At 36.7% G+C, this 14,349-nt stretch overlaps 2 protein-coding genes and 1 pseudogene across 2 annotated transcripts; all 3 read left to right on the top strand.

The window, feature by feature from the left end:
* The first annotated feature begins 939 nt into the window (after nucleotides 1-939).
* Nucleotides 940-4,593, top strand: LOC132185100 (probable LRR receptor-like serine/threonine-protein kinase At3g47570; annotated as a pseudogene).
* Nucleotides 4,594-4,860: 267 nt separating this feature from the next.
* Nucleotides 4,861-7,617, top strand: LOC132184560 (cyclin-A3-2-like). Its single transcript, XM_059598240.1, has 8 exons — nucleotides 4,861-5,319; nucleotides 5,432-5,664; nucleotides 5,764-5,839; nucleotides 5,938-6,014; nucleotides 6,144-6,177; nucleotides 6,272-6,418; nucleotides 6,496-6,630; nucleotides 6,726-7,617. The coding sequence occupies exons 1-8, from the start codon at nucleotides 4,978-4,980 to the stop codon at nucleotides 6,792-6,794; spliced, it is 1,113 nt and encodes a 370-aa protein (XP_059454223.1). The 5' UTR covers nucleotides 4,861-4,977; the 3' UTR covers nucleotides 6,795-7,617.
* A 2,203-nt stretch (nucleotides 7,618-9,820) lies between these two features.
* On the top strand, nucleotides 9,821-12,611 carry LOC132183787 (putative cyclin-A3-1). Its single transcript, XM_059597207.1, has 8 exons — nucleotides 9,821-10,318; nucleotides 10,857-11,089; nucleotides 11,203-11,278; nucleotides 11,366-11,442; nucleotides 11,539-11,572; nucleotides 11,679-11,828; nucleotides 11,914-12,048; nucleotides 12,145-12,611. The coding sequence occupies exons 1-8, from the start codon at nucleotides 9,974-9,976 to the stop codon at nucleotides 12,214-12,216; spliced, it is 1,122 nt and encodes a 373-aa protein (XP_059453190.1). The 5' UTR covers nucleotides 9,821-9,973; the 3' UTR covers nucleotides 12,217-12,611.
* Nucleotides 12,612-14,349: the final 1,738 nt, after the last annotated feature.

Raw genomic sequence — 14,349 nt, 5'->3', positions numbered from 1 at the left:
GAGGCTTTTCTAAAAGAAATAGCGGTAGAAACGGTGACACCGTTTTTGTTGGCTTGAGGAGTGAAAAGTGAAAGAAGACTTAGACTGTGAAGTCTGTGATTATGTGATTTGTGAATCTGTGATTTTGAAGAAGGTGTGGCCGTGTGTCAGTGTGTGGGTGAAACACTAAACAAAAAAAACACAAAATAAGAAGAAAAAAAGTTGTGTCTTGAATCTAGGTGTGGCCGTGTGTCAGCGAGTCAGTGACTCAGTGTGTGGGTGAAAGTGAAACACTAGACAAAAAAAAAAAAAAAGGAAGGGAAAAAAAAAGGTGATTCATGAAGAGTGGTGATCAAGAAAGTAATTTGTCATTATCTTTAGTTTTTAATTGAGAAAATAAATCTTTCTTTCTAGAATTGCTTAGGGAAAAAAAAAATTGTTGAGATAGTAGTGGGGAAATAGTCTTAATTTAAAATTGTTTTTACTTTTTAATCTTTAATTGATAGTAAAACTCACAAGAATATTATTGCTTTCTAAAAAAAAAAAAAAGACAATTTAATTATAAACAAGAATATTGCTTTAATTATTTGTTTTCATTGGTTTGCAGCATTGTTGGACTAACTCCTTTTTGTGGTCTATGTGTTTTCAATAAATTCTTTAAGATAACTAATTCACTCAAAGGTACTCATTTTTCTTAGACACTTTTAGTCATTTAATTGTGCTTAGTTTATTTTGCAAGTAGTTTAAATTATTATGTGTTTGTGACGTCGTTAGATGAAGATTTTTAATAGTTACTTTAATTTTTGTTTTTTTCTTTGTTGGGTAATTTGATGAGTTTGATTTGCTTCGTGATACATATATTGTAGTATAATTTATTTTTTGATTGTATTTATCATATTATAATAAAAATATAATACATAAAGAGAAAAAAAAAAAATTATCATTATATTTTATTATTTTTTTGCGCCCCTGATAACTCCAATTCCTAAATCCGCCACTGCCCCTCATATTGGCAATCTCTCCTTCCTCCTTTCCCTTCAACTCCAAAATAACCAATTTACAGGAAAGCTTCCTACTCAAATTGTCAATCTTTTCCGTTTGAGAGTTTTGAACATGAGCTTCAACAGCATAGAAGATGGGCTACCGTCAAATATAAGCCAATTGACCAAACTGCAGATTCTCGACTTAATTGCAAACAAGATTACCGGGAGAGTTCCAGAAGAGCTTAGCTACTTGAAAAAGCTCCAAGTCTTGAATTTGAGAGGAAACCATATATGTGGTGCAATTCCGCCAGCCATAGGTAACCTTTCCTCACTCACCAATTTAAATTTGGGCACCAACAATCTTAGTGGCATGATACCCAGTAACTTTGGCCGCCTTCAAAATTTGAAGATTCTTGATCTCACTATCAATAATTTGGCTGGCACCATTCCTCCATCAATATACAATGTATCCTCTTTGGTTTCTTTGGCCTTATCTTCAAACCAACTTTGGGGTGAAATTCCCAGAGGTATTGGGATTAAACTCCCAAATCTTTTAGATTTGAGATGCTGCTGTAATAAACTCACAGGAAAAATTCCATGGTCTTTGCACAATCTCACCAATATAGAAAACATCCGCTTGGGAATCAACCTTCTAGAAGGAACAGTACCGCCAGGCCTGGGAAATCTCCCGTCTCTTAAAATGTATATTATTGGTTATAATAGGATTGTTAGCTCGGGTAGGGATGGTCTCAGTTTCATTACTTCTTTGAAAAATAGCACTCTCCTCCACTGCCTTTCCATCAATGGCAATCTTTTTGGGGTGTGATTCCAGAATCAATAGGCAATCTTTCTAAGGTTCTCTCAGCGTTATACATGGGAGGGAATCATATTTATGGTAACATACCCGCCTCATTAGTCACCTTAGCGGCCTAAATTTGCTAAATTTAAGCTACAATTCGCTTTCAGGTGAAATCCCACCTGAAATAGGCCGTTTGGAGGAACTACAGATGTTACTTTTGGGCAAAAATCGAATTTCTGGCAGTATTCCAAATTCCCTTGGTAATCTCAAAAAGTTATTCCATATAGATCTATCAGGAAACAGTTTGGTGGGTAAAATACCCACTACTTTTGGGAACTTCAAGAGTCTTCTTTCCATAGACTTATCCAACAACAGGTTCAATGGGAGCATTCCCAAAGAAATTCTAAGTCTAAGTAGTTTGAGCACTCTTTTGAATCTGTCTAAGAACCTTTTGAGTGGACCTCTACCTCCAGAAATTGCTCTCCTAGAAAGAGTTGTTACCATTGACCTCTCTAACAACCGTTTGTCAGGTAATATTCCCAGCTCAATCAAAAACTGTAAGAGCTTGGAGGAGTTATTCATGGCCAGTAATATTCTTTCAGGTCCTATTCCAAATACTCTAGGAGAAGTGAAAGGCCTGGACACTCTTGATCTCTCCTCCAACCAACTTTCTGGCTCTATTCCTGCTGAACTACAAAACCTTCTAGCCCTTCAATTCTTGAACCTATCTTTCAATAATTTGGAAGGGGTAGTTCCCAAGGGTGGAGTTTTTAGAGATCTCTCTAAAGTTCATTTGGAAGGCAACCCAAAGCTTTGCTTGCATTTGGCATGTGTCAATTCTCAAGGTCGTGGAAGAAAGGTAGCAATAGTTTTAGTTATTTCCAGTATCCTACTAACATTAGTCCTATGTGTCATACTTGGCTCACTCTTCTACATAAAGAAAAGCAAATCAAAGATTACAAAAACTTCTGAACTGCTGAAAGGAAAACATCAAATGGTCTCATACAATGAGCTGCGTAGGGCAACTGGAAAGTTCAACCAAGAAAACTTCCTTGGGAAAGGTGGCTTTGGGTCTGTGTATAAAGGCTATCTAAGGCAAGGAATTCCTGTGGCAGTTAAGGTCCTTGATCACACAGAGAGGACAAGCTCTTGGAAGAGTTTCTTGGCAGAGTGCAAGGCTATGAGGCATGCTAGGCATCGGAATCTTGTTCGATTGATTACATCATGCTCTAGCATAGACTTCAAGAACATGGAATTTATGGCTCTGGTCTATGAATTTATGAGTAACTGCAGCTTAGAAGACTGGGTTAAGGGCAAGAAGAAGCACCCAAATGGGGATGCCTTGAATTTTGTGGAGAGATTGAATGTGGCCATTGACATTGTTTGTGCATTGGATTACTTGCACCATGACTGTGAAGTTCCAGTGGTGCATTGTGATTTGAAGCCCAGCAACATTCTTCTGAGTGAAGACATGACTGCAAAAGTAGGAGATTTTGGTCTTGCCCACTTGCCGACGGAAAATACAGACAATCAACCTTCTATTAGCTCTACACATGTTCTAAATGGATCAATCGGATACATTCCCCCAGGTAATTAGTACTATGAAATCTCTCTCTTCTGTTGGGTGATTGATAACTTTTTCTAAATTTTGTTAACATAGGCCCCGTTTGCCAATAGCGCGTAATGGCACTGTAGCTGGAATGGTACTATTCCAACTACAGTACCATTCGCAGTTTTCAATAACAACTTAAATCATTCATACTTCACATACCTCAACAAGTAACCAATGACAACCTAAAATTATATATATATTTTTTAAAAAAAAAAAACCGGAGAAAGAGATCGGGGTGGCTCTGGCCGATCTGGGGGTGCTCAAACCACCCCCATGGCCAAGGGGTGATCCGGCCACTTATGGCCAAAAAAAAAAAAAAAGAGGAGGATTGAGGTGGTCGATACCCCAAACCTTTGATCCCCGACCCCCCAGTTTTTTTTTTTGGCCAGATTAATTTTAGACCCTTTGATCTTCGGTTTTTTTTTTTAAGAAAATAATAATAATAATGATTTTAATGCCCAAAACGACACCATTTTGGATTGGGGTGTTTTTTTTTTTTTTTAAGTTTTTTATATTTTTCATTTTCTTTTTTATTTTTTAAAGAAAAAAATATATATAATTTTAGGTTGTCATTGGGTACTTGTTGAAGTGTGTGAAGTGTGAATGAAAACTGCGTAAACTTTTTGCTGCACATTTGAGAATGATACTGTAGCTGAAACAGTACCGTTTCAGCTACAATGCCGTTCCGCGCTGTTGGTAAACGGGACCATAATAAATCACCTATGATGCAGAGTATGGTTTGAGAGAGAAACCATCAACGCCTGGAGATGTATACAGCTTCGGGATAATCCTACTTGAGCTCTTAACTGGGAAGAACCCAACGCATGAGAGCTTCATTGAAGGCCTAGACCTAACCAAATGGGTGCAGTCAGCTTTCCCCACCAACGCGCTACAAGTACTCGACCCTGAGCTGCTACTGCTTATGAGCAGCCTTTACCATGATGGCCAACCCATAAGCCTTGATATTCAATATGGTTGCATGATCAAAATCCTTGGGGTCGGGCTTGCACCGTGGAATCTCGTGATGGCCGCATTAGTACTAGAAGTGCTCTACAAGAACTCAAATCTGCAAGAGAGACCCTTTTCAAATCAGCTTCTATATATTGATTTGTTTGAAAAGATTCTCCATCAATCAAAATCAGATGACTTTGACTAATTTTTTTGTAAATTTTCCAAGCTAATGTTTACTTGAATAAAAATATAATTAAATTTCCAAACAATTCGAATTCACTCAATCGGATCGGATATGTCTCTCAAAATATATATGGCCCGCCAAGTCTTGAAAATATTTGAAAGAGTGGTTCAATTAAAACAAGTAAGCAAAGGCGCAAATAGGCCCGCCAAGTCTTAAAAATCAACTCACCCGCACCCCGGGAACCGGGTTTACCAAATCCTGAAATTCCCAAAACTTACACTTAAAAACTCAAAAACTCCCACACTCGCGCGTGCTTTCATCCAAAAGCGCGTTTTTGAAAATAAAAGATTGCCGCTCTCTCTCGCCCATTACATATAGAGCCTTTCACAGCTCAATATTCCTCCTCAGATCCCCACTGCTCTCTCTCTCTCTCTCTCTCTCTGAGACCCAAGTCGCACAACTGAGAGAAATGGCGGAGCAAGAGCAGTGCGTGCGGGTCACTCGCGCTATGAAAAGGAGGGCGGCGGTTGCCGGGGCCGAGGACCAGTCGGCTCTCAAGAAGCGCGTGGTGTTGGGGGAGCTACGGAACTTGTCGAACGTTGTCGTTCCGGAGAATCAGAATGCCGGGGTGGAGCCGCTGAAGCCGAAATGTAAATCGAAGGCGAAGGCTAAGAACAAGGGGCTGGCAACAACCGCTGTGAAGGCGACAAAGGAGATTGACACGGCGTCGGGCGGTGATGGGAAGTCGGATGATCCGCAACTGTGTCGAGCTTATGCTTCTGACATTTATGAGTATCTTCGCAAAACTGAGGTAAGAGGGTTTTGGGTATTTTTTTCAATTTTGTATTAGAAATGGGTTTTGAGATTAAGGTTTTGGGGTATTTGAAGTTGGTGCTAATTGTGGAGAGGGGTTGGTGTTTCAGATGGAGCCAAAGAGAAGGCCGTTACCTGACTACCTAGAGAAGGTTCAGAAGGGTGTGACCGCTAATATGAGGGGAATATTGGTGGATTGGTTGGTTGAGGTTGCAGAGGAATACAAGCTTCTTCCAGATACTCTGTATCTCTCCATTTCATACGTTGATAGATTCCTATCCTTGGACGTGGTCAATAAGCAGAAACTTCAATTGCTGGGAGTTTCTTCGATGCTCATTGCCTCGTAAGCCTCCAAATCCTTGAAAAATGTTTGTGATTTCAGATACTTAGTATGGGCTTTCCTCTTACTCACGAATCTTGGTTTTCTTATTCCGATGAGCAGGAAGTACGAAGAGATTAGCCCTCCAGACGTGGCTGATTTTTGTAGCATAACAGATAATACATACAATAAAAAGGAGGTGATTACTTTTACTTCATCCTTTTAATTAATACTCAACCTTCTTTCCCATTTTGGTCTTAGTTTGTCATTAGTGCTGATTAAATTGTGATCCTAAAGGTGGTGAAGATGGAAGCTGATATTCTCAAGATGCTGAAGTTTGAAATGGGCAATCCTACTTTAAAGACATTTCTAAGGTAAGGATACTGTGAAAATACGAGTACTTTTTTTTTTTTTGTCATTGATGATCTACAAATGCACTAGTATTACCAGATAAATGACTCATTTGGCTGATCTAGATACTTTCTTCCCATTTTGGCTTGCAGAAGTTTCACTAGTGTTGCTCAAGAGAATTACAATGTAAGCCAAACCTCTCTCTCTCTGTGAACCTTTGGTGAATGTTCCCATTTGGAAATTTCTGTTATTGACTCAAATTGTTTTGATCTTTCTACAGCCCAATTTGCAGTTGGAGTTCCTGGGCTATTATCTGGCAGAGTTGAGCTTGTTAGATTACAAGTGTGTGAAATTTCTACCTTCCTTGGTGGCTGCATCAGTCATTTTTCTTGCAAAAATCATGATCCAACCAAAGATGCATCCTTGGGTAAGAGCTTGATTGCTGAGACATAATGGTAGTGTAAATTTTGTTTGGAAAGTACTTACAAGTATGCTTTTTTACAGTGCCCAGCATTGGAAAAATATTGCGGATATAAAGCAGCTGATTTAAAGGAATGTGTTCTTATCATTCATGACTTGTTTAATAGTAAAAGAGGAGGTTCTCTGCAAGCTATAAGAGAGAAATACAAGCACCATAAGGTAAATCTTATGCCTAAAAATTTGTAATTGAAGTTGACTTAAATTTTCACATTGTTCTGTAGTCTAATTCCATAAAATTGTTTTCTTGGGAGCAGTTCAAAAATGTGGCAGCTATTCCTTCTCAAGAAATACCAGCTTCTTACTTTGAAGATCTAAAAGAATGACAGATTGGACTTGGGTTTAACTATGGATATCCTAGTAGTAAAAGATTTTGAGTGTGGGCTAATATTGATTGATGGAAGAGTTCTGTGGGATATATTAATTCTCATGAAGGAGGGCAACATTCTTTTGGATGAATACATGGTAGCAGGTTCTGGGATGGCTAAATTCCTGGTGGAGGGGGTGACCAGATTCTGACTACACATGGATCACTAGGGATACATTGCAGCAGCTTCATCATAACCTATTGGAGTACTACTAGAGCCGTCAGCAGCCGCACTCGACAGGGTCGAACACTGATGTTGGCGGCCAGCCGGCCCAGTCTATGACTTTGTGGTGGGGTGATTGAGAGTTGCTTCTTCTAATTGTTATTAGAGCTATTTAACTGGAAGAATCCTAACCATGAGGGTTTGAAACTTTGAAGGAAGCATTAAGCCTTGGCAGATGGATGAAAGCTTTCTCATAGCCAACACAAGCAGAATATGACAAATGTGGATTGCCTTGTGTTACAACATTAAAATTTTCACCTTTAACTGGAAACTGTTTGGGGCAGCAATCAAAGGTCTCTGACTGTGGATACCATGTATCAACCATGGGCAATGATGTCCCTGGAAATTCCGACAGCCATGGATGGTTGAAGCTTGAAGATTTAGTTAGGCAGATAGTGTTGATGAGTGAATTTCCATGCTTGAGCTGTTGAGCACTAACTCAAATGTTCTAGATCCGATCATGCCATTAACATAGTTTAGTCCCTACACTTTGTATATTATTCAACCAACTAGTTTCACATGTTTTAGTGCTACAATTTATACCATTCAAATTTGGTCATTTGAGTAATGTTACCATTTATGCTTATTTATTACATTGATAATTTTTTATATCAGCTACTTCAAAGTAAAAGATCACTTAAATTGCATTATGTTAATTGATGTGAAATGAAAAATTGGATTAAGGTCATTTGTAAAATTATTGGGGCGAGATTGTTGCTTTAAACTATTAAAAGAATCCACTTTATACTTATCACAATGTTCTACTAGTTGCACAATCATTACCAAAATTGTTCTTGTATCCAAATTTACAGTCACCTCGGCCTAAATTTGGGCAACATGAGTGTTGTTTGTCCCGTAATTCCACTTTGCTACAATATACAAGCCGAATCTTATTTTACAGGCTACTCACTGAGATTCTTTTTGTTAAAATTTAGTGTTTTTTTTTATATATATTTTGTTAAATGAGATATTTTTTATAAAAAATTGAGAAATACTTTTTTGCATTCTCAATTCATTTTGCATACATCTTCATTGAGTTTGCATGCTCTATTCATTATTAATTATAAAGGAAAAACAAAACATTAATAATGAATTGAGCATGCAAACTCAGTAAAAATGTACACAATATAGAATAGCAATTATTTCAAATTAAGAATATTTTTATTTTTTATTTTTGGTCTTCATTACTCAGGAGGATATAAATAATTTGCACTCTTCATGGGATAAAATTACTTGGACCATCATGCAAACTTCAATAGTAGACATGGCAGAATAGTATCTCATCATTTAATAATTATTATGATATAATAATCAAATGGGATAGGCAATCTCCCACAGAATGGAAATTTAAAGTGTAATATTTATTGCATAAGCAAATTACAATCTGTTTTATCACTCTTCTGATGATAGATACAATCACAATAGAACCAAATTTTAAAGCACCAATTGCTCACAATCACAAAAATGTCTCTATCATCACAAGAGTTGCTTTAGAATTTAAAGGATAGTGATCAATTGAGTCATGTGTTTTCCTTTTCCAATCTAAGAGCTATGGGTTTGACTAGTTCAGAAAAAAAAAAAAAGAGGTTTATTTGTATTTGGGTGATATTTATTGGGCCTTTCTCCGAATTTTGTAATGCTGATATCAAATTATCAAAACTTATAATGTAGATATTATATTTTGAGAGCCCTTACTATCAGGTTTATCATGATAACACCCATTTTGTAGTCTCTAATTACTATGTGACACATCATCAATTTTAAAAAAATTCAAAAAATAAAAGTGAGAACTATCACTCTAAATCAGAGAAAAAAAAAACCCATAGCTGGCAAGACCCACGGCGTGGGTCCAGCGAGACCCATGTCAGGACTAGCCAGCGGTGAACGCCTCAAACCTTGCCGGCCGTGACCCGCCTCAAAACTCGTTTCTAATGCCTCAAAACCCGTTTTTAATACCCCAAAATCCGTTTCTAATGCATCAAAATATGTTCTCTAATGCCTCAAAACCCATTTATAATGCCCCCAAATCCGTTTTTAATGCCTCAAAACTGGTTTTTGGATTCAAAACTAAAACTTAGAGGTAGAACGTTAACCCTTTAGGGATTTTATTACCCTAAAATTTAGTGTATTTTGGTCCAACTTATTTTTGTGCACTTTTTATGTTTTTGCTTATGTGTCGGTTATTGATTGGGGACTGTAAAAAGGGTATTATCAGGATGATCTTAATAAAAGGTTTTCTCTTATATTTTTAGTTCATTTTAATTTCACTTTCTACTTAACTTGATTTTTCAAACCGCTAACATGTGAAATATCTCATTGGATTATTGTAAAATTAATAAAAATATAAATTTATCCTCAATCAAAAATAAAAATTAAAGAAAAAAAAACCCACAACGTGGCCATGGATAGGCAAATGCTCACTCTTTTTCAAAAGAAATTAAAAAAAAATAAATTTTTTAATCATTTTAGTATTCTCTGTTAAGATTTAATAAAATAATAATAATCACATTATAATTTTAATAATTCTAGATCAGTAATAAAATAAAGTAGGTAAAGGAAGCTTTTTTAAAAGTATTTTTCAACTGCGGGCGGGCTCAGTAAATAAAAACACACTCTTCAAGGGCCCGCCTAAACAAAAATCGCACAAAGTAAAATGAAATCCCAAAACCCTTCAAATTTCAAATGGGAAAAAAATGTCCCAAATCCAAAAACCCCCTCAAACATTCAAAAAAACACATAAAACTGAAAAAAGAGAAACACGACAACAAGCGCCAACTCTCACTTTCAAATAACTGAAATGGCGCTCCCTACAATCTACAAAGCCCCCATTTCCACTCACTCCCTAGACCCCTCTCTACTACTCTCTCTCTCCCTCTCTCTCTCCTCCACTATCTCAACTGGGTCTACCTGGGACCATGGTGGCGGAGCAGGAGACCAGCGTGCGCGTCACGCGCGCTGCGAGGAAGAGGGCCGCTGCTGCCATGTCTGACGAGCAGACGCCGACCAAGAAGAGAGTGGTGTTGGGGGAGCTTCCGAACTTGTCGAACGTCGTCGTTCCGACGGCAAACCCGAGTTCTGGAGCGGGGCCGCAGAAGCCGAAATGTAAAACGAATGCGAAGAACGGAAAGAAGCCCGCGACGACGACGGCAAATGCGAAGCCCGCCGGGACAGCGGCAGGAGACACGGATGCCAAGTCGAATGATCCGCAGATGTGCGAGCCTTATGTTTCCGAGATTTATGAGTATCTTCATAAGATGGAGGTAAGTGGGCCTCGGTTGCTATTTCGATTGGTTTGTTAGGAAATGTGGATTTGTAAGTATTCTTTTGATTTGGGTTTTAATTTAGCTTCGTTTCGGGCTCTGGTTCCTAAGGAAATTAAATGAGAAGCTAGAGAAATAAATCATTTCAATTCGAGTTTTATGCTGTGAAGTGATATATCATATGCTGATGTAACAAACAAGTCCGATAGGTCTTCTCTCAGTTCACAGGACAATCAGTTTTCTCTCATGTTATGATAACTTTGAGATTGAAACACTATCGTTTTATTCGTTTAATTTTGGAAATGAACAGTGGCATTAGGGTTTTTTGGTCTATTATGAATATTGGGTTACTGCAATTACGGGGTTAATTTTGACGACTGCTTATTGGGATCGATATTTTGGGTATGATTTGTTAATGGGTGTGCGCTGAATGGTTGTTGGTTTACTATACAATCAGTTATGTCGATGAGGGTTTGGGTGGACTTGGGTTTTTGATTAATGGGAGCTAAATGTTTTAATGACTAATTGAAATACTCAGGTGGATCCGGAAAGGAGACCGTTACCTGCATACATTGAAAAGGTTCAGAAGGATATCAACTCTAATATGAGGGGTATACTTGTGGATTGGTTGGTGGAAGTTGCAGAGGAGTACAAGCTTGGTTCAGACTCTTTGCATCTCTGCATTTCCTATATTGATAGATTCCTGTCTTTCAATTCTCTGAGCAGGCAGAAGCTTCAGCTACTGGGTGTTTCTGCAATGCTTATTGCCTCGTAAGCCCCAAACTCTTTTCAACTCTTTGAGATTTTGAGATATGAGATTATTCTTCAAATATTACGGGCTTTTCTCACTCACTATATTCGACTATTTGATATTTGACATACAGAAAGTATGAAGAGATTAGTCCTCCTCATGTTGAAGAATTTTGTTACATAACAGATAATACTTATACAAAAGAAGAGGTAATATTAATGTTTATGCTTCTTTTCTGAATATGCCCCCTTTATTGGTATGCGTTTTACCAAGTTTGGTTTGTATTGGATTTAAAGGTGGTGAAAATGGAGGCTGAAATACTCAAGTCCCTGAAGTTTGAAATGGGCAGTCCTACAATAAAGACTTTTCTAAGGCAAGGACACTATCAACATACTATTTTAAACTCATATCAGTGAGTTTAATATCCATTAGACTGATTGTTGTTGCTTCTTTCCATTTTGGTTTGCAGACGATTCACTAGATTTGCTCGAGAGAGTTACAAAGTAAGCTAAATAAATCCTGTCTGTGTCTGTCTCTTATATCACTGTGCCAAAAAAAAAAAAAGGTAATTTCTGTTATTGACTACTTATTTTCTTGTTTCTTCGACAGACTTCCAATCTTCAGTTGGAATTCCTTGGTTACTACCTTGCAGAGCTAAGTTTATTAGATTATGCTTGTGTAAAATTTTTGCCTTCTTTGGTTGCTGCATCTGTTATGTTTGTGGCGAGGTTTATGATCCGGCCAAAGATGCATCCTTGGGTAAGAACTGTAGTTAGACTCAATGATTGATGTTTGATTTCATGTATGGTATGGAAGGTACTTATCGAGTAATTACATTTGGCAGTGTTCAACGCTGGCAAAGAGCTCTGGGTATAAACCAGCTGATTTAAAGGAATGTGTTCTTATTATACATGACTTGTATCTGAGTAGAAGAGGAGGTTCTCTCCAAGCTGTAAGAGAGAAATACAAGCAGCATAAGGTATTTTGTCGCATTATTAGAAGAAAAAGTAGACTTAAATTTCTATATTGCTGAAAATGTAAAATCTGACATGATTTATTGATTTCCTGGAAACAGTTCAAATGTGTGGCAACCATGCCTTCGCCTCCAGAAATACCAGCTTCTTATTTTGAAGATGTTAGAGAATGACAGGTAGATTGGCAGTTAGGACATGGCTTTTCAAAGAATTAGTTAAAGATTTATTTAGCTGCTTGAGAAGACCTTGCAAACTAGGAAGGAAGATTGGATTTTTGTTGCTGTGGTTTGTCATGATTGATGGAGGCTCTACGAAGTGAAGCCATGAACTGCAAAGGCTTCACTGCTGCAGTGATCTGATTCTTGGTGATTTCTAGTTTGTATCTGAATGCTTTGGTAACACAAAGTCCCACTAACACTAGGTTTTTTTTTTTTTTTTTTCAAATCTCTTTACAAGGGAGATAATTTGTAAATTTTTTTTTTGTAGTTGGTTGGTCATTTTGGCAAGCTGATTTTTCTTTTAATCCAATTACTGAAAATAAGATTTATCAGGCGCTAAATTGGATTGATATTTTGTTCATTTTAATAAGATGAAGTATAATTTGTCAATCGACCAACCGTTGGAAACTTGGAGGGGAGTCAAGGCATAGCATACATTTTGGACTTACCTTGTGCCTCAGTGATCATCGACTGTTGAGTGTTGCCAATAGCTCTCTACTTAAGTTTTCAGTTGCAAAATGAGCCGCTTTCTACTTGAGGGTTTGTTTGGTAAACAATTTTGTTTTGGTTTCGGTTTGATACTGTAACAAAAATTGATTGATGTGACCAAAAAAAAAAGTAAGAATATTTTTTTATGAAAAAATGAAAAAGTAATGTTTAGTATGAAAAAATGAAAAAATTTTGATTTGTAGTGATTTTTTTTATTTAAATATTAATAAAAAGTAATTGATATGATGTAAAAAAAATAAAATGTTAAAAAAATAAAAAAGTGGGAAGATGTGCCTTTGCCAAAACCATTTACCAAGCGCTCCCTTAGTGTTGGGAAGTATTCCCAAAATATACATATTTTTTTTCGGCTTTAAGAATTAGGAGCGGCAAACACTGTCTCTTGTAATTTATTTTTTTGTGTTGTTTTGTTTGGTCTCCCTTTTCTTCTGAATTTTTTTTTTTTTTTTTAAAAAGGCGCATTTGCCCAGCACATAACACTTCAAAAAGGACAACCCCAAATAAATAGACATTGAATTTTTCATTTCAAAGAACACCAGCAGTAATTTTCCAACCATTTTCTTTAAACTTAGAGAATAAAATTATTTTTTAATTGCCTATAAAAGAACACTTCACAATGCATTCCCTTGTTTTTTCCTATATCAATTAAATACTATTTTTACTCTTATTTTTATTATTATTATTTTTTCTTATATCAATTAAATACTATTTATTTTTATCATCGCAACTGATTTCAACAACCAATAGAGGGAATTGTTGGGGACGTGTGAAGAAGAGAGGAGTGAGAATGATTTGTTTATAATTTAATAAAGCATTGGGTATCTACAATGTTTCCCAATACATTGAGAAACATTGTAGATACCCTTTGGTATAGGTTAAATATAAGACTTCTAATGTAGGTGTGTTTTTGTGGGTTTTTAAAAAAAAATTTCCTAAATATAAAAAAGGGAATAACATATAGAGCATCTGTTGTTAGTGCTCAAGAAACTATTCAAGATCCAAGTACCCAAAGATACCTTCAACCATCGTACTAAGTTACCAACATATGTCCAGTTAAGACTAGGACCAGTTTTTGTTTTTGATAGCCCAAAGTTGAATACTCTTGTCTTTTGCTACCCAATTCTCATCCAATAGAAATTGTTTTCAATTTGACAACAATTTTTGGTTGTATCAAACACGAACAATAGGAAAAACATAATTAGATAAAGAAAGGATTACAAAGAAGAATTATTACCACTTTTGATCCGAACAGAAGAAGTGGGAGATCTTAAAAACAAAAATGAGATAAGCTCTCCAACAACAAACTCAAAATAAACTAAAACAGCGCAAAAATAATTACAATAGTTAGGAAATGGGACAAACAAATGACATAATCCTTTCAAGGGGCCACCCAAGACGATTACAGAAGCAAAATGGACACAAATTAAGGTAAGCCTATCTGAACCCCCATTAGGAACCAAAAACAACCACCGTAAAGAAGCTAAAGCAGAAAATGCACTGTCATAGTCTAATATAGGGACTACTAGAAAGAGAGGAACACATAACAGTGTTGAAAATGCACTATCTTTTTTAGGATGATTT

The sequence above is a fragment of the Corylus avellana genome, chromosome ca6 (assembly GCF_901000735.1).
Source record: "Corylus avellana chromosome ca6, CavTom2PMs-1.0".
Classification (NCBI taxonomy): Eukaryota; Viridiplantae; Streptophyta; class Magnoliopsida; order Fagales; family Betulaceae; genus Corylus; species Corylus avellana.
Note: the sequence above shows the minus strand (reverse complement) of the source record. Positions and strands in the feature narration are given on the sequence as shown.